General features: G+C 35.1%; 1 protein-coding gene across 2 annotated transcripts in view; it reads right to left on the reverse strand.

Moving 5' to 3' along the window:
• Window positions 1–20,267, reverse strand: part of PCDH15 (protocadherin related 15) — a 1,777,335-nt gene that overhangs the window by 37,395 nt on the left and 1,719,673 nt on the right. For both annotated transcript variants that reach the window (XM_058436255.1, XM_058436254.1), the window contains one exon: window positions 17,838–17,926. In XM_058436255.1, the coding sequence (XP_058292238.1) occupies window positions 17,838–17,926 (89 nt within the window). The remainder of the gene's footprint in view (window positions 1–17,837; window positions 17,927–20,267) is intronic.

A 20,267-nucleotide genomic window follows, 5' to 3' on the forward strand; every position in this document is an offset into this window, starting at 1 on the left:
TCACATATTCTCATTCATATGTGGTAGCTAAAAAATGGATCTCATGGAGGTAGAGAGTAGAATGGTGCTTACCAGAGGCTGAGAAGGGAAGAAAGATGGGGATAATAATAAGATGGTTAATGGATATAAAAATACAGATAGAGGAAATAAATAAGTCATAGTATTTACAGTACAGTAGGGAATTTATAGTTAAAAATAATTTATTGTATATTTCAAAACAGCTAGATAAGAAGAATTGTAATGGTCCCAATACAAAAAAAAATGGAGTTGATGGATATTCCAATTATGCTGACTTATCATTACACATTATATATATATATGAATCCAAATATCACATATATCCCAAAAACATGTAAAATTAGGTTATATCAATAGTGTATGTATGTGTATATATATATATATAAAATATATATATATAAAATATATATATACACACACACACACAAACAAAAAAGAATTAAAAATGAATGCCAAAAATTGCCCTGAATCTGATTTCTTGGTAGCAATATACATATTTAACATGCAAATAGTACAATCAAGTATGAAGCAAAACAGTATCTGATTATGTCAAGCATTCTCAAAACAGAGAACTGGCTCTGACTGGTCTTCTAAAAAGTGAAAAATATGTTAATAAATTTGGATGATAATTACAATTATTGAATAAAAATTACATTTTAATTTAAGGCTGTATTGTTCCACTTTGAATGCTCTATAACATACTCCTGTTAATGTCTATTTAATTATGTCACCTTTAGAAAAAGTTTTAAAAACAGAAAACTTCTAAAGAAATACGTTAATATAGCTAATACAAACATTTTATGTAACATAATTTAGTACTACATACTAATTAATGTCCAATACAATACAGTTTATCTAAATAACTTTCTTAGAATAAATGCTGAAAGTTTTATTTAACTGAATTTTTCTCCTATGCAGATAGCATTATTTTAAAATCACAAACTAAGGGTGTCAATAAACAATTGTTTCGCTTAACTTACTTATTCTTGAACCAAGTTATTTTTGGTAGATGCTCTAAATTTCAATTTACAGCATTACCTTATCCAGTTACCTGTATATACATATTCAATTAGTTTTAACTAGAAATTGCATTATGAAAAACTGTAGTGTAAGGTATTTATTGATAGTTTTATAGCTGAGACAGGTATTTACTCATGGTTGATTTAGCTTTTTATTTATTTGTTTATTTACACTAATATTATTACAGCAGCCATCTTCTCAATTACGCATTTGTCTACGTGGATGAGTTGAGTTAAAACTACCATGTGATGAGAATTTCTGGTTTTGCATGCTCAGTTTACTCCTAAGAAAAGATGGGTTGGATTTTTAATTAGGTTTGCATCCTAAGAGGCAATATAACAGAGGAAACTCCATCTGCTGGTGGCTGGTAGACATAGATTAAAATTAAACCTCCACTATTGTGTCTTTGTGGAAATTACTTAACCTCTCAAAGTTTCAGGGAATTTATCTGTACAGTGGGAAAAGTAATCAAACCTACCTCAAAGGTCCTCTGTGATAGGTTAAGGAGACTACACCCATTAAATGCACAAAAATCTAACCAATATGAAGCGTGTCATAAATGTTGGCTATTTGTTGTGATGGTTACAAGAACTCTTCAGATTGCATGATTATAAACCCTACTTAGGCTTTTGTTGAGGTAAATGGCTTATATTTATCTAGCATCATAGAGAGTTCACCCCAAGTGCTTATCAATATTTTTACAAAAGCTTAGCTAAATGAATCAATAGGCAGTGCAGCTGGCTGGAGGGATAAAAATACAGGAATACAGTTCCTACTGTTCTGAACGTCTTTCCTCCATTAATACAGACCCACAGGGACTCTACCCAGACCATATCCTAAGTAGTGCTCTAGATGCCTTGGAGCATTTTGTTCATTACATTACATGGTAACCTCTCTGTGGTATCCCACAAGATAAAAACATTTTCCTCTAATCTGGAATTAGACTTTGAAAGACTTCTTTTGTCCCAGAAGAGATATGGTTTTGTTAATTTTGTAACTGAGTCTGTTCTTTTTGTTTAGCTTGTTTGCTTCTTTCACTGTGGCCCTAACAAGGTGACAGTCAATTTTCTGACTACTCTACATGGACTATACAGGCCTTTGCAGCATCTCTGTAATTACTTACTCTTACTCTGATCCTTTCTTTAATTTCTTTCTCATCTGATTGCTTTATTTTTCTAAACTAATTTTTAATGTATTTTACCTTTTTCTTTCTGTGTGAATCATTGTAAACTACTTATATTTCTCTTTGGAATAAGGTAGAAAATTAAAACAAAATTAAATTTAGCCTTTAATATTTATTAGACATATATGGAAGCATCTAAAATACAATTTATGACTTTCTGATGCAAACGGAATTCTCTTGTGTAAACATTTTGTGGAGTTTATGTCTCACATTAAAAAGCAGCAGTACAGACTGCAGTAAATTGTGAATAAATTGAAGTGTAGAAAAGAATAATAAATAGGATTAAGAGAACAGAGGAATTCACTCTTGATGATTAAAGTGTCCTCTAAAGGAAGTGATATATCTACCTTGTAGCACGAATTGGGGTGAATTGTAAAAATAATAAGCTGGAGGAGCCAAGGTGGCTGAAGAGGAACAGCTCCGGTCTGCAGCTCCCAGCGTGAGCGATGCAGAAGATGGGTGATTTCTGCATTTCCAACTGAGGTACAGGGTTCATCTCACTGGGGAGTGCCAGACAGTAGGTGCAGGACAGTGGGTGCAGTGCACCGTGAGCGAACTGAAGCAGGGCGAGGCATCGCCTCACCCGGGAAGCACAAGGTGTCAAGAAATTCCCTTTCCTAGTCAAAGAAAGGGGTGGCAGACGGCACCTGGAAAATCAGGTCACTTCCGCACTAATACTGCGCCTTTCCAGTGGGCTTAAAAAACGGCACACCAGGAGCTTATATCCCGCACCTGGCTTGGAGGGTCCTACACCCATGGAGTCTCGCTCATTGCTAGCACAGCAGTCCAAGATCAAACTGCAAGGCGGCAGCCAGGCTGGGGGAGGGGCGCCCACCACTGCCAAGTTAGTTGTTTGATTAGGTAAACAAAGCTGCCAGGAAGCTCGAACTGGGTGGAGCCCACCACAGCTCAAGGAGGCTTACCTGCCTCTGCAGGCTCCACCTCTGGGGGCAGGGCACAGACAAACAAAAAGACAGCAGTAACCACTGCAGACTTAAATGTCCCTGTCTGACAGCTTTGAAGACAGTAGTGGTTCTTGCAGCACACAGCTTGAGATCTGAGAACGGGCAGACTGCCTCCTCAAGTGAGTCCTTCACCCCCAAGTAGCCTAAATGGGAGGCACCCCCAGTAGTGGTGGACTGACACCTCACACTTCCGGGTACTCCTCTGAGACAAAACTTCCAGAGGAACGATCAGGCAGCAGCATTTGCGGTTCACCAATATACGCTGTTCTGCAGCCACTGCTGCTGATACCCAGGCAAATGGTCTAGAGTGGACCTCTAGCAAACTCCAACAGACCTGCAGCTGAGGGTCCTGTCTGTTAGAAGGAAAACTAACAGAAAGGACATCCACACCAAAAACCCATCTGTACATCACCATCATCAAAGACCAAAGGTAGATAAAACCACAAAGATGGGAAAAAAATAGAGCAGAAAAACTGGAAACTCTAAAAATCAGAGCGCCTCTCCTCCTCCAAAGGAACGCAGCTCCTCACCAGCAACGGAACAAAGCTGGACAGAGAATGACTTTGACGAGTTGAGAGAAGAAGGCTTCAGACAATCAAACTACTCCGGGCTACAGGAGGAAATTCGAACCAATAGCAAAGAAGTTAAAACCTTTGAAAAAAAATTAGACGAATGGATGACTAGAATAACCAATGCAGAGAAGTCCTTAAAGGACCTGATGAAGCTGAAAACCAAGGCACCAGAGCTACGTGATGAATGCAGAAGCCTCAGGAGCCGTTGCAATCAACTGTAAGAAAGGGTATCAGTGATGGAAGATAAAATGAATGAAATGAAGCGAGAAGAGAAGTTTAGAGAAAAAAGAATAAAAAGAAATGAACAAAGCCTCCAAGAAATATGGGACTATGTGAAGAGACCAAATCTACGTCTGATTGGTGTACCTGAAACTGACGGGGAGAATGAAACCAAGTTGGAAAACACTCTGCAGGATATTATCCAGGAGAACTTCCTGAATCTAGCAAGGCAGGCCAACATTCAAATTCAGGAAATACCGAGAACGCCACAGACATACTCCTCAAGAACAGCAACTCCAAGACACATAATTGTCAGATTCACCAAAGTTGTAATGAAGGAAAAAATGTTAAGGGCAGCCAGAGACAAAGGTCTGGTTACCTACAAAGGGAAGCCCATCAGACTAACAGCTGATCTCTCGGCAGAAACTCTACAAGCCAGAAGAGAGTGGGGGCCAATATCCAACATTCTTAAAGAAAAGAATTTTCAACCCAGAATTTCATGTGCTGCCAAACTAAGCTTCATAAATGAAGGAGAAATAAAATCCTATACAGACAAGCAAATGCTGAGAGACTTTGTCACCACCAGGCCTGCCCTAAAAGAGCTCCTGAAGGAAGCACTAAACATGGAAAGGAACAACTGGTACCAGCCACTGCAAAAACATGCCAAATTGTAGAGACCATCGAGGCTAGGAAGAAACTGCATCAACTAACGAGCAAAATAACCAGCTAACATCATAATGACAGGATCAAATTCACACATAACAACATTAACTTTAAATGTAAATGGGCTAAATGCTCCAATTAAAAGACACAGACTGGCAAATTGGATAAGGAGTCAAGACCCATCAGTGTGCTGTATTCAGGAAACCCATCCCACGTGCAGAGACACACATAGGCTCAAAATAAAGGAATGGAGGAAGATCTATCAAGCAAATGGAAAATAAAAAAAGGCACCGGTTGCAATCCTAGTCTTTACTAAGCAGAGTTTAAACCAACAAAGATCAAAAGAGACAAAGAAGGCCATTACATAATGGTAAAGGGATCAATTCAACAAGAAGAGCTAACTATCCTAAATATATATGCACCCAATTCAGGAGCACCCAGATTCATAAAGCAAGTCCTTAGTGACCTACAAAGAGACTTAGACTCCCACACAATAATAATAGGAGACTTTAACACCCCACTGTCAACAGACAGAAAGTTAACAAGGATACACAGGAATTGAACTCAGCTCTGCGCCAAGCAGACCTAATAAACATCTACAGCACTCTCCACCCCAAATCAACAGAATATACATTCTTTTCAGCACCACACCACACCTACTCCAAAATTGACCACATAGTTGGAAGTAAAGCACTCCTCAGCAAATATAAAAGAACAGAAATTATAACAAACTGTCTCTCAGACCACAGTGCAATCAAACTAGAACTCAGGATTAAGAAACGCACTTAAAACTGCTCAACTACATGGAAACTGAACAACCTGCTCCTGAATGACTACTGGGTAAATAATGAAATGAAGGCAGAAATAAAGATGTTCTTTGAAACCAACGAGAATAAAGACACAACATACCAGAATTTCTGGGACACATTCAAAGCAGTGTGTAAAGGGAAATTTATAGCATTAAATGCCCAAAAGAGAAACAGGAAAGATCTAAAATTGACACCCTAACGTCACTATTAGAAGAACCAGAAAAGCAAGAGCAAACACATTCAAATCTAGCAGAAGGCAAGAAATAACTAAGATCAGAGCAGAACTGAAGGAAGTAGAGACACAAAAAAACCCTTCAAAAAATTATTGAATCCAGTTAGCTTTTTGAAAAGATCAACAAAATCGATAGACCGCTAGCAAGAGTAATAAAGAAGAAAAGAGAGAAGAATCAAATAGATGCAATAAAAAATGATAAAGGGGATATCATCACTGATCCCACAGAAATACAAACTACCATCAAAGAATACTATAAACACCTCTAAGCAAATAAAGTAGAAAATCTAGAAGAAATGGATAAATTCCTTGACACATACACCCTCCCAAGACTGAACCAGGAAGAAGCTGAATCTCTGAATAGACCAATAACAGGCTCTGAAATTGAGGCAATAATCAATAACTTACTAACCAACAAAAGTCCAGGACCAGATGGATTCACAGCCAAATTCTACCAGAGGTACAAAAAGGAGCTGGTACCATTCCTTCTGAAACTATTCCAATCAATAGAAAAAGAGGGAATCCTCCCTAACTCATTTTTTGAGGCCAGCATCATCCTGATACCAAAGCCTGGCACAGACACAACCAAAAAAGAGAATTTTAGACCAATATCCTTGATGAACATTGTTGCAAAAATCCTCAATACTGGCAAACCGAATCCAGCAGCACATCAAAAATCTTATCCACGATGATCAAGCGGGCTTCATCCCTGGGATGCAAGGCTGGTTCAACATAGGCAAATCAATAAATGTAATCCAGCATACAAACAGAACCAAAGACAAAAACCACATGATTATCTCAATAGATGCAGAAAGCCCTTCCACAAAATTCAACAACCCTTCATGCTAAAAACTCTCCATAAATTAGGTAAATCTGGCCAGGGCAATCAGGCAGGAGAAGGAAATAAAGGGTATTCAGTTAGGAAAAGAGGAAGTCAAATTGTCCCTGTTTGCAGATGATGTGATTGTATATCTAGAAAACCCCATTGTCTCAGCCCAAAATCTCCTTAAGCTGATAAACAACTTCAGCATAGTCTCAGGATACAAAATCAATGTACAAAAATCACAAGCATTCTTATACACCAATAACAGACAAACAGAGAGCCAAATCATGAGTGAATTCCCATTCACAATTGCTTCAAAGAGAATAAAATACCTAGGAATCCAACTTACAAGGGATGTGAAGGACCTCTTCAATCATGAGGATATAAATGAAATGAAATAAAAGAGGATATAAACAAATGGAAGAACATCCCATGCTCATGGATGGGAAGAATCAATATCATGAAAATCGCCATACTGCCCAAGGTAATTTAGAGATTCAATGCCATCCCCATCAAGCTACCAATGACTTTCTTCACATAATTGGAAAAAACTACTTTAAAGTTCATATGGAACCAAAAAAGAGCCCGCATTGCCAAGTCAATCCTAAGCCAAAAGAACAAAGCTGGAGGCATCACGCTACCTGACTTCAAACTATACTACAAGGCTACAGTAACCAAAACAGCATGGTACTGGTACCAAAACAGAGATATAGAGCAATGGAAGAGAACAGAGCCCTCAGAAATAATGCTGCATATCTACAACTATCTGATCTTTGACAAACCTGACAAAAACAAGCAATGGGGAAAGTATTCCCTATTTAATAAAGGGTGCTGGGAAAACTGGCTAGCCATATGTAGAAAGCTGAAACTGGATCCCTTTCTGACACCTTAAACAAAAATTAACTCAAGATGGATTAAAGACTTACATGTTAGACCTAAAATCATAAAAACCCTAGAAGAAAACCTAGGCAATACCATTCAGGACATAGGCATGGGGAAGGACTTCATGTCTAAAACACCAAAAGCAATAGCAACAAATGCCAAAATTGACAAATGGGATCTAATTAAACTAAAGAGCTTCTGCATAGCAAAAGAAACTACCATCAGTGAACAGGCAACCTACAGAATGGGAGAAAATTTTTGCAACCTACTCATCTGACAAAGGGCTAATATCCAGAATCTACAATGAACTCAAAACACATTTACAAGAAAAAAAACAAACAACCCCATCAAAAAGTGGGCAAAGGATATGAACAGACACTTCTCAAAAGAAGACATTTATGCAGCCAAATAACACATGAAAAAATGCTCATCATCACTGGCCATCAGAGAAATGCAAATCAATACCACAATGAGATACCATCTCACACCAGTTAGAATGGCCATCATTAAAAAGTCAGGAAACAACAGGTGCTGGAGAGGATGTGGAGATATAGGAAGACTTTTACACTGTTGGTGGGACTGTAAACTAGTTCAACCATTGTAGAAGTCAGTGTGGCGATTCCTCAGGGATCTGGAACTAGAAATACCATTTGACCCAGCCATCCCATTACTGAGTATATACCCAAAGGATTATAAATCATGCTGCTGTAAAGACACATGCACACGTGCATTTATAGTGGCACTATTCACAATAGCAATGACTTGGAACCAACCTAAATGTCCAACAACGATAGACTGGATTAAGAAAATGTGGCACATATACACCATGGAATACTATGCAGCCATAAAAAATGATGAGTTCATGTCCTTTGTAGGGACATGGATGAAACTGGAAACCATTATTCTCAGCAAACTATTGCAAGGACAAAAAACCAAATACTGCATGTTCTCACTCATAGATGGGAATTGAACAATGAGAACACGTGGACACAGGAAGGGGAACATCACACACTGGGGACTGTTGTGGGGTCGGGGGGGATAGCATTAGGAGATATACCTAATACTAAATGACAAGTTAATGGGTGCAGCACACCAACATGGCACATGTATACATATGTAACAAACCTGCACGTTGTGCACATGTACCCTAAACCTTAAAGTATAAGAATAATAAAATAAAATAAAAAATAAATAAAAAATAATAAGCTGTTCAATTTGACAAAACTTCCAGGTTATAAAACAAAAAAAAAAGAAGAGGAAGAGAGGAAATAATTTTAAAGGAAATAAATGTCCACTATGTATTTTAGAGATCTCCATAAAGCAACTGTGATTCAAATGTTTTGATAAAATAATATATAATGATGTCCTTATTTTTACACTACAAATATTTTCTAGTTATTTTCTACTTGGTAGAAGCAAAAGATCTTAAAAATAAACTGAACTGAATGATATCTGAGAGGAGAAAAACATATTATAATACAACTTAAGATTAACCACTCAATCTTTCTTTGCTTTTCTTCCCAATTTCTAGATCTTAAAATGAAAACATAAATAAAGTTGGCTGGAAATGTTTTTCTTAGTGTTTTATAAGTGAATTTCACTTTTGAATATGAATAACCCCTTACCTTCAAATCTCAGAAAAACTATACCTGTATCAATTATTTTTTCTCCATCATAAGTTGATAAGAATATTTCAAACACTTTAAAATTGTGAAGCACAATTCAAAGATTCAGTTAATATACTGGTACCTTCATTACAATGATTCATTGTGCATTAATTAATTTTATTTCTTTAATATGTCTTTGGATCATTCTATTTTCTTAAACAAAATCGTTGCCCCCAAATTTTCTGTTTGTATTATTTTCATAGTGCAAATAAAGGCAATGTAAACATGTTTATATTTGATTTAAAACTAAACACATACTGTTTTTAATTGATCTTCCAATAAAATAGATTTTTAATCTGGGAAGATCCCATTTATCTCTTTTTGAAAACAACAATAGCTCAAAGATTTTAAACTTTTTTCAACTAAAAGCAAAATGAAAATGTCCTCAATGTTCATTTATTTGTTTGTTTTGGCTTTCCATTGTCTCCAAAAGTTTGAATACTAAAAAAGTAAAAAAGATAAAAAGTTAGAAAGAATATTGATTCCAACAAAATTTGCCACCTAAATGTAGCAGCCCTGCCTCATTCTTTAGTGTTTTCAATCTTTTTTTTTCCTATGTTGCTGAGAAGGCAGGGAGAAAGGGCACAAATATGATTTCCTTTTTTATATTACATCTCTCAGATGGCAAATATTAACTAAGTTGATTTATTTTATACATGTATATATTTTTTTCCAAACAGAAGCTGTTATAATAGACTATACGCATTCAGAAATGTGTTAATGAGCGAATGAATGATGAGTATTATTACCATTAAAATAAGAAACACATCTATCTGAAGCAAACATGTCAGCATACAGGACTCTTTACAGAATCAATATGCAACAGAATCTTAAGAAAATAAGTAAAACCTACTTGATAAGTAATTTGCTTTTGGTTAACTTTGATTATAGAAAAATATGTACAAATTGGCCAGGTGCGGTGGCTCACGCCTGTAATCCCAGCACTTTGGGAGGCTGAGGTGGGCAGGTCACAAGGTCAGGGTATTGACACCATCCTGGCTAACACGGCGAAACCCCATCTCTACTAAAAATACAAAAAATTAGCCAGGTGTGGTGGCGGGTGCCTGTAGTCCCAGCTACTCAGGAGGCTGAGGCAGGAGAATGACGTGAACCCGAGAGGCAGAGCTTGCAGTGAGCTGAGATTGCGCCACTGCACTCCAGCCTGGGTGACAGAGCAAGACTCCGTCTCAAAAAAAAAGGAAAATATGTACAAATTTGGAAAATCCAAGTCATACAAAATAAAAAAAAGCTTACCTTAATATATGTGAAATATATTATCAGAGACAAAACACTAATTATTGTGAATTTGAGCCATTTGACAGATGATTAATCCTTAAACAGTTTACTCATATTGGGCTAAGATAACATTCCTTCAAATAATAACTAAGAATCCATGTAAAATAAAACCTTTTAACTCTCAAAACAGGACAGCACTGAAAATCATGGAGCACCCTTGTTTATAATCATGTTTGTTCCATGTGATTAATTCAATACTAAAGTTTTGGAAACAATTAAAAATCCTGCCATATTTAACTAAAAACAGAATTTTAAAGCTGTGCTTTTTCTACATTTCAAAGAGTTAAGGATTAAAGATGGTACTGCAATGTGCACAAGGATTATTATAAAATAGTAGCTTTTAATTGTATAATTGCATACTGGGGTATCTTCAATTCTGTGAAGAACTATGATTTCTTTAATTATAATTAACCTAATGTGTTAAAGACAAGTCATTCTTGTAAACACAGGTTACAAGAATAACGCTCCAAATGAATATTTCAAAAAGTAACAAATAAATTTTCTTTCTGTGAAAACAACGAAATTCCAAGGCTTTGAATAAAGCTTAGTCACACTTAACCTTTTTTTTTAAAGAATAGTAAATTATACCTTGAATAATAAATGGTAGGATTTATTATATTTGTGGTTTGTATTTTATTTTTATGATTGCTTTCAGTTTATAGCTGTTACATTCCTATTACAGAAACATTATTTTCAAAAATTGTACTATTGAAATGGGTATGCTGCATTATCTGATAAAAATTAAATCATTCATGGCAATTCTCTGTTGATAACATCTTCAACTCCAACTATATCTTTATGCTAAGTATGCTGAGAGAAAACTGGTATGTAGTAGACAATACAGCAATTTAATTGTAGAATATGGCAGCTAGAGAGAAGACTACATATCAAAAGAAACTCTTAAGGTATCTAGTGGCTACCATATTGAACAGATGGGTCTAAGGACTTTCCATCTCACACAGAATAAAACTTGAAATCATCCAAGTGATCTATCAGGTCCTAGAACTGATTTTCTACCATGATATCTATATTTTAATATGCCAAGCATGGTTCTTTCTCTGGGTTTACATAACTGCAGTTCTCTCTCAGGAATTGTGCCTCTTCCTCTCTCATAGTCACACGACTTTTTCCATCACTTAATGTAGATCTCTTCTCAGATTTCAACTTATCAGAAAGGCTTTCTTTAACCATCCTATGTAAAAACAGTACCTCTCTTCCAAAATTTTCTATTTGATACTTGTATTTAGCTGTCTTTATTACAGTTATCACTACATAACTTAATATTACATATTAATTTATTAATATTGCTATTTTGTATGCCATTTTTATGCAATAGAATAGAAGCTCCATGGCAACAGGGACTTCACATTGTTCACTGATAATCTCCAGTGCTTACAATCTGTAACTATTTTTTAACTAATAAATCCCCAGCTCTAAGATACAAATGCAAAAACTCAAAGAGTTTGATATACTGGCCCAAGACTTCCTAGCTAGTCTTTGGTGGTCTGGGAAATGAGCCTAGGTTATCTGAAATAAAAAGGAGCTCAACCTTTCCCCTTAAAACCAAGTTTTTATTACATTGATATAAGAAAATGTGCTAGCAGTTATCGTTTCTTAGATATGCTTCCTGAGAGACCTTCTAATTCTCCTCCTAGAAATATATATATATATATATATTTACACACACACATATATACATATATACTATATATACTATACAAATAAATTCTATATATGTAATACATCTCCTGGCTACATTTCTAATGTAGGTTTTGTAACCTTAATTCTAGGAACTATAGATTGATTACACAGCACATTTCAGGTGCTACATAAATATTTCATAAAGTTGAGGCTCTTCCTCATCAAGTCAGTAACTACTTCAGTAAAGCTCTACTATAATTGAATTTTCATATTTTATTCAGAAGGTAAGAGATGGGTTTGAGCAACTCTGAGAAATAAGTTGTCAGTTCCGATTCATACAGAAATACTGTAACTCAGTGTTTCTAAACTCGAGTTTATAATTCTCAAAATATCTCTTTTATAGATTCTAAAGGATTTAAATTTTAGAACCACAAATTCCTCTTATTTGAGTTTCATGGTGAACTGGGAGTAGAAAGAAGTTATAAAATGCAAACATTTCATAGTTTCTTCTTTAGACAATTATTTGCCAATTATTTGTCCGTTGTAGTTACGTGTCCCTACTGTTATTCTCAAAGCTGTTTCTCCTATGCCTTAATTTTTTTAAAAAGTAATTTAAAAAACCACAAGGCTTACAAAGAGGTAAATTCTAAGATCAACTGAAAATACATCGGAGCACAGATATTCAAGGGTATCTGTAGTGGATGCAGATCCTCACTGGAATTTGTTGCATACATTAATCTAATTGAAAAGGAATATGTTTCCTTACTTAGGGGAATTGGTCTATTTTATAAGCTTAAAATCTAAAAAGTAGTAAAAAAATTTCAGTATAGTCATTTCAGCTGATTCAGTGAGGTGAGGAGTAATCATCATTATTATAGCAGCTAAGATTTACTACAAGCATTCAATTTTCCAGGTACTGTTTTAGCTATCAAAGTATACTGATCTTTGTAAAATCTGCTCCATTGTAAAATGGGTATGTCAGGTCATTATTTTTCCTTTCATCAAGTGTCCTCATTTGTACTGATTACATACTTACCGAGGAAACTTTATACTATTGCCTAAAATATTGGTCTACCAAAAAAAAAAAAAAGATGATCACATGACATTCCATTTTTCCACTTCATCAGATAGGGATGTCTCAAGGGAAATATAGAAATGGCTTTGATGATAACATAACTTGCCACCTAAGAATGTCACAGGGAATTAATGTGTTTATTGGTCTCGTCACTAGAACAATAAATTCTTCTATCTAATTAACTATTTGGCACCCCAATGGCTACCTGAGTTATGTGTGTATTTTCATCACTCACCCCAGACATGGACAGGGGGGAGTGCTGGGGCTTTACAGTGCTGACTCAGGTCTTACAGTTCTTATCACTACCACTTCCATCTAAAATGTAGTTTTCAAAAAGAGATCAGAAATATTTCTGCTTAAGAAAACTCTAAATTTACATAAGTTTTAAAAAAATGTACAAAATGAAGTCAGACATGGAAGGGACAATTTCTTAAACAACTAGTATTGAAAAAATTGAATATCCATATGTAAAAAAATAAGGTTAGACACTTATCTTACACCATATACAAAAATTAACTCAAAATAGATTAAAGATCTAAATATAAGACCTCCAAACCACAAAATGCCTAGAATAAAACATATGAGAGGTGTTTTGTAACACTGGATTTGACAATGATTTATTGAATATGACACCAATAGCACAGGCAACAAAAGCAAAAATAGACAGATGGACTACCTCTGACTTTAAAACTTTTTGCCCAATTAGTGACACAATCATCAGGGTGAAAAGGCGACCTATGGAATAGGAGAAAATATTTGCAAATCTTACATCTGATAAGGGATTAGTATCGTAAGATCTAAACAACTCCTACAACTAAACAACTAAAATAAATCAACTCAGTTAAAAATGTGTAAGGGACTTGAATAGACATGTTTTAAAAGATGATATACAACGGCCAATAGCACCTGAAAAGATGCTCATCATCAATAACCATCAGAGAAATAAATGCAAATCAAATGACAATGATATATCATCTCACACATTAGTATGGCTACTATGTATAAAAAAAGAAAAAGGACCAGAAAATAAAAAGTGTTGATAGGAGGTTGAGAAGTTGGAAAGCTTATGCACTGGTGGTAAAATTGTAAAATGGTGCAACTGTTATAGAAAACAATTTTCTTTAAATTAGAACTACCATATGATTTAGCAATCCCACTTCTGAGAATGCACTCAAAAGAATGAAAGCAGGATATAAAAAATATATTTTAATATTTATGTTCATAGCAGTATTATTCACAATATCCAAGAGGGGGAAACAACCCAAATGTCTATTGAGAGGTGAACAGATAAACAGAATGTGGTATGTATTGAGTACTATTCAGTTCTATAAAGGAAAGAAATTCTATCACATGCTATGCTGTAATATGGATGAATCATGGGAATAACATGCTAACTGAAATAATCCAATCACAAAATGAGAAATACTGCAAACTTCCACTTTTATGATGTATTTAAAGTAGTAAAATTTATACATGTAGGAAGACAAAAGAGTGTTACCCAGAGTCTAGGGGTAAGGCTGGAATGGAAACTTGTTTAATGGGTACCGAATTTCAGTTGTGCAAAATGAAGAAGTTCTGAAAATCTATTTTGAAACAATGTCAATATACTTAAAACTACCGAACTGTACACTTAAAAATGTTTAAGATGGTAACGTTTATACTGTGTTTTTTAATCACAACAAAAGGAATGGGGCATGTATGTGCTGCCTAATAAACTGGCAAATTTATATTTAATTATTTCAAAATCAATATGAGATAGAGAGAGGTCTTTATTCCAATTTGCATGAAGAGTAAAAGTGGCTCTAGGTGTTAAATATCTTGTCCAGAGGTTACAGAGCTGTAATAGGATCTAAATCTCTGTGTCTGAGTCCACAATCTGCATTCCATTACCAAACTATGCTTAATAAATAAAATGTACAAAACTCCTAGCCACTCTCTACCTAAGTCTACTGACTTTGAGCTGCTAGCTCCATTTATATGGAATATTTACCATTCACCGAATAGTCATACTTTCTATTGTCCTAGATACATTATATAATTTAGTTTTCAAAATAATTCTATGTGTTGTATTAGCTCTTAACAAATGGTGAAACTTAGGTTGAAAAGATTAAATTATTTGCCCAATTTCACGTTTTAAATCCAATGTTTTATGAAGTCAGAGCTTCCTTCACAATGATACAGTTCTCTCAAGACCTGAAAGTTACATGATTTTTCCTATTCATATCATCCTATCTACTTAAGAAGCATTAAAATCGTATAAATTCCTGCAAAACTATACTTTTGCTATTTTCTTTTTCAGTTTGATAAATTTTGTCTCAAAATAAAGAAAATGGCATCATGATTTGCTTGTAAAACGTCCGTTCAATAAAATGTATCAAGTGTCTACTATATAACTGGAGTTATAGAAATAAAACATGAGTCTCATACATTCATAAAGATAATATTCTAGTGGAAATTGACATATAATAATAACATTAGATAATGCTTTGTAGAAAAATATACCAGAATAAAGGATTAAAAGTTGAAGGGGGGTATCATTTCTTACATAATAGATAATGGAATCAGAGGAAGCCTGTCTCAATAGGCTTTTATTAAAGCAGCTAAAAGTTAGGTAAAGTATAACCAGCTATTATTTTGAAAAGGCTCAGTGTATATAAACTACTTCTGCAGAAATAAACAAGACATTGTACAACTGATGTTCCATGCGTAAATGTTGATAACCATCACCCTCATAAAACAATTTACATGACACCAAAAGGTTAAATTTGTGAATTATCCTGAAATAATTGTTAGGAATCATATATGCTTTTCTTATGGGAAAATCACTTATGCTTTAATCCGTGCCTATTGTATTTTATTTGACATATAATTACTAAAAGTTCAGTTATCTTTTTTTTTTTTTTTTTTTTGAGACAGAGTCTCACTCTGTCGCCCAGGCTGGAGTGCAGTGGTGCGATGTCGGCTCACTGCAAGTTCCTCCTGCTGGGTTCACATCATTCTCCTGCCTCAGCCTCCGGAGTCTCTGGGACTACAGACACCCGCCACCTCGCCCGACTAATTTTTTGTATTTTTAGTAGAGACGGGGTTTCATCGTGTTAGCTAGGATGGTCTCGATTTCCTGACCTCGTGATCCGCCCACCTCGGACTCCCAAAGTGCCGGGATTACAGGCGTGAGCCACCGCGCCCGGCCTAATTATCTGACTCTTTAAAGCTTCTTCTGGCAAGCGGAAGTGATATTTTGCTAAAGAGGCAAATTGACAGTGACGATAATTGACCTCTGTCAAACTGAAATCAACAGAAGACACAGAAGAACAACCTAATGCAGGCAGGGCTTAAAACCTAGACGACGGGTTGATAGGTGCAGCAAACCACCATAGCACATGTATACCTATGTAACAAGCATGCATGTTCTGCACATGTATCCCGGAACTTAAAAGTGAAAAAAAAAAAAGGTGAGATACATATATATGTATGTGTGTATGTGTGTGTATATACATATATACGTGTGTGTGTGTGTGTGTATGTAATGAAATAGTATTCAGCCATAAAAAGGAACAAAATAATGGCATTTTCAGCAGACTGGATGGAATTGGAGATCATTATTTTAAGTGAAGTAACTCAGGAATGAAAAAACAAACATCATATGTTTTCACTCATAAGTGGAAACTAAACTATGAGGACTCAAATGCGCAAGAATGATACAATGGAGTTTGGGGACTCAGGGGAAAGGGTGGGATGGAGTTGAGGGATTAAAAACTATTAATTAGATTAATTAGACTGCTTGTGTGCACCAAAATCTCAGAATTCACCATTAAAGAATTATTCATGTAACCAAAAAAAAAGAAAAAATGTTTAAAATAATGGCAGCTAAATTAGGGTAATTAAGGGTAAAATAGTAAAGATACTTTAAACATCTTTTATGCTATCAAAATATGAGAACCACGGTTTAATAAATAATCACAACTAGATTGGAGTTAACTATAACATACTCAGCCATGGTGAGTCTACACTGTTAAGGAGGCAGAGGGACATGCCACATATTTTACAATAATTTAAAACATATATATTGCTTAATATTAGTCAACTTGGTTTTAAAAGAGTAAGCTCTAGGCATTTAGACACATTGCTTTGAGAAATGACATATTTCCTGGACTGGCCAGACTGCTTTTTGAGTAAATTGGAGCCACAAAAATCAAGGTATATATTCAATCCATGAATGTTATGATTTCTCATATGCAGCATTTTGAGGTTTTGATACATCAAAGCATTCTGAATAATAAAATCTCATATCTAATTTTTATCCTTATTTGAAGACACTCTCAAAATCTTCACATATTTCCAATTAGACTTTGAGGAAACAGTAAGCTAAATTATTATTAAAACAAACTATATGTTTAATCTGAATATTATAATGATTAAAATGACCCACTCAGATTAAAATTGTGGTTGTTCAAATACTGCATGTTATTATTTATAAATGAGAGTCAACAATGGGTACACACGGACATAAAGAAAGAAAATAATAGACACTGAGGACTCCAAAAGGAGGGAGGATGGGAGGGGCATGAGGGCTGACAAATCAGCTATGAGCTACAGTGCTCACTATTTGGGTGGCTGTCACACTCGAAGCCTAAACCTCACCATTACGCAATATATCCATGTAACACACCTGCACATGTATCCCCTGAATCTAAAATAAAATTTAAAAAATAAAAAAAGTTAAAAATCATGGTCATATAAAAATACATATATAAGGAAACAAAATCAATTACTCTGTAAGATCTTCTATCTTTTTTTCCACTAGAGTAGGAGGCACATTGGAAACAATGACTTGCATGTCCAGCTGATTGACCACAGACACCTGAAAGAAGAAAAAAACAGAATTCATTTAATTTTTACTCACTGAAATTTCCATAATCAGAAAACCCCCGTATTACTTCTTCCCTACTATGCATAGACACAGTGTTTTTTGATTTTCAAATCCAGGAACAAATGTTTTGTTTTGTTTTTTAATTATACGATCTACACAAGGGGCTGAAGACTAACTGGGGCAGACTGAGCATGAGAAACTATTTGTTGTTTACCTTCAAATTAAGAATCCTGAGTGATTTCAATTGTTTTTGGTTTTGTGTTTGTTTTATTGGTTATTTACTGAGACATGAAGGGTGGCATTTTTTTTTTTAATTTGATTGTTAAGGAACACCCAAGATAATGAAAAACACGTTTTATATTTTACAAGTCTTGAGAAATCATTTATTCATTACAACTAAGAATCTGAGGTATGACTGGCTAGAATAATTCATTCTATGAGGTCATCACATATAGTTTTCTTGTCTGTTTAACCAACTTTAAATTTGTGTAGGTAGAGATACATATTTAGAACTTTACATATGGGTTAAATGAGCTAATTTAATGGCTATTGAGAACTATGTATCATTCATTTAAAATCTACTGAATTTCTTCTATGTTCTTGTATTTGAAAAATAGAAGAAAAATAAAAATATTTATTCTGTGCTTACGACATGGCATTTATTCTTTTTCTCAATATTCTACAGGTTTAACTCATTGAAATCTATCAACAGAATCAGGTTGTTATAAATATCATTTCAATTTAAAATAAAGAAACATAAATTGAGGATATATTCAATAACTTAATCCTAATTAAATGCAGTCTGCCTTACACCAGAGCTTGTGCTCTTTACTGTTATCCAATACTGATATAAAAAATCTAAAAAGTCATATATTATCATGCACATATATTTACACAGTATTAATATAGAAATGCATTTGTACCAGAATCATAAATTGAACACTCTGAGTTAGGCATATTTAGCACCGTATTTCAATACAATCTACAGTAGGGAGTAATTTCACATTGCCATACTTTTTTTTATAGGCTCCAGATTATTTACATATAGAGACCCCTATTAGGAGTCACAAACTCAAATGCCTTCAAGAACCAGGCAGGTAACTGAGAAAATGAGAAAAGTAGCCAAAAGTATGAAATGACAGAAAGAAGTGTAAGTAACACAAATCCGAGAGCACATAACTCAGCTGAAGAGGTCAGCTACTACTCACCTCTAAGGAATATTGCAATGTGGGGAAAAAAAAATCCAGATTTCCTAGATCTTTCAGTTTTTTAGGAAAAAAGAAATCCAAAATATTATGTAAAATGTTTGCAACTAGTTAGAAATCTATCAAACCATTGTGTGAGCCTGATCAATCATATCTGAAGACTGTATTAAGACAGGAGTAGGTCTGATTATTACTTCTGAGCAAGCAGTTTATGCTGGCAGTTCTAACCTTGTACCCCTAACCCGTCATAGGTGTCTGGGACCAAATGACTAAATTTCCCTTCAACATGTAAATGAGTCTTGATTGTCTTTTTACAAAACACATCTAACTTCACTAGCAAAACGGATCATTACAGTTTTTGTATCATTTTGTTTTTTCTTATTGGTCTTGAGTAAAAGAGGATATAGAAGTTGCATAGAAATATTTTTTGTTTTATTGTTTTTGAGTTTTTAGCAGTAAAATTACATGATAAAAATTTCTAGAAGTATATATATGAAACTTGTATAACTGTTCCCTCCCTCCCTCTCCTCCTTCCTTCTTTCTTCCTTCCCTCTCCTCCTTTTTTTTCTTTCTTTTAACATTGGGCCAGAAACAGTTAAAAAAAAAAGTTTTGATAAAAATCAAACCGCCTGGAACAAGTAGTAACAATAGGGTGTTATCCCAAGGAGAAGTATAATCACTAGGTCTCATTCTCTGTTCCCTGAAGCTCCCATCATCTCCTCTAACTGCTGGACTCAGAAGTACTGGAGTCCTGGCCTCGGGGCAGAGGAGCTTTTGCAGTGCGACTGGTACTGAAGCACTTCCTAATTCCACCATCTGTTGGGAGAAAGCTCCTGGACCATGATGTGGGTTATGGATAGGATGAGTGGTAGGGAGCATTAGCAGGATACTGGAAAAGAGAAGAAAATGAGTAGGAGAAATAACTCTGTATTACTAGTTCTTTCAGTGGAGAATTGTTAGGACTGTCTGCCCTGTCAAACTCTCCTCTTCTCACACGTCTGTCTCCTGGTCGGGTAAGCATGTGCTTCAACCCACCTTTTCTGGCTGACAGACGACTGTTAGAGATCCCCTACTATTAGTATCCCTCGAATTCTCCACTATCTCTTATTTCCCTACATTCATCCTGC

The sequence above is a fragment of the Hylobates moloch genome, unplaced genomic scaffold (assembly GCF_009828535.3).
Source record: "Hylobates moloch isolate HMO894 unplaced genomic scaffold, HMol_V3 SCAFFOLD_3, whole genome shotgun sequence".
NCBI lineage: Eukaryota > Metazoa > Chordata > Mammalia > Primates > Hylobatidae > Hylobates > Hylobates moloch.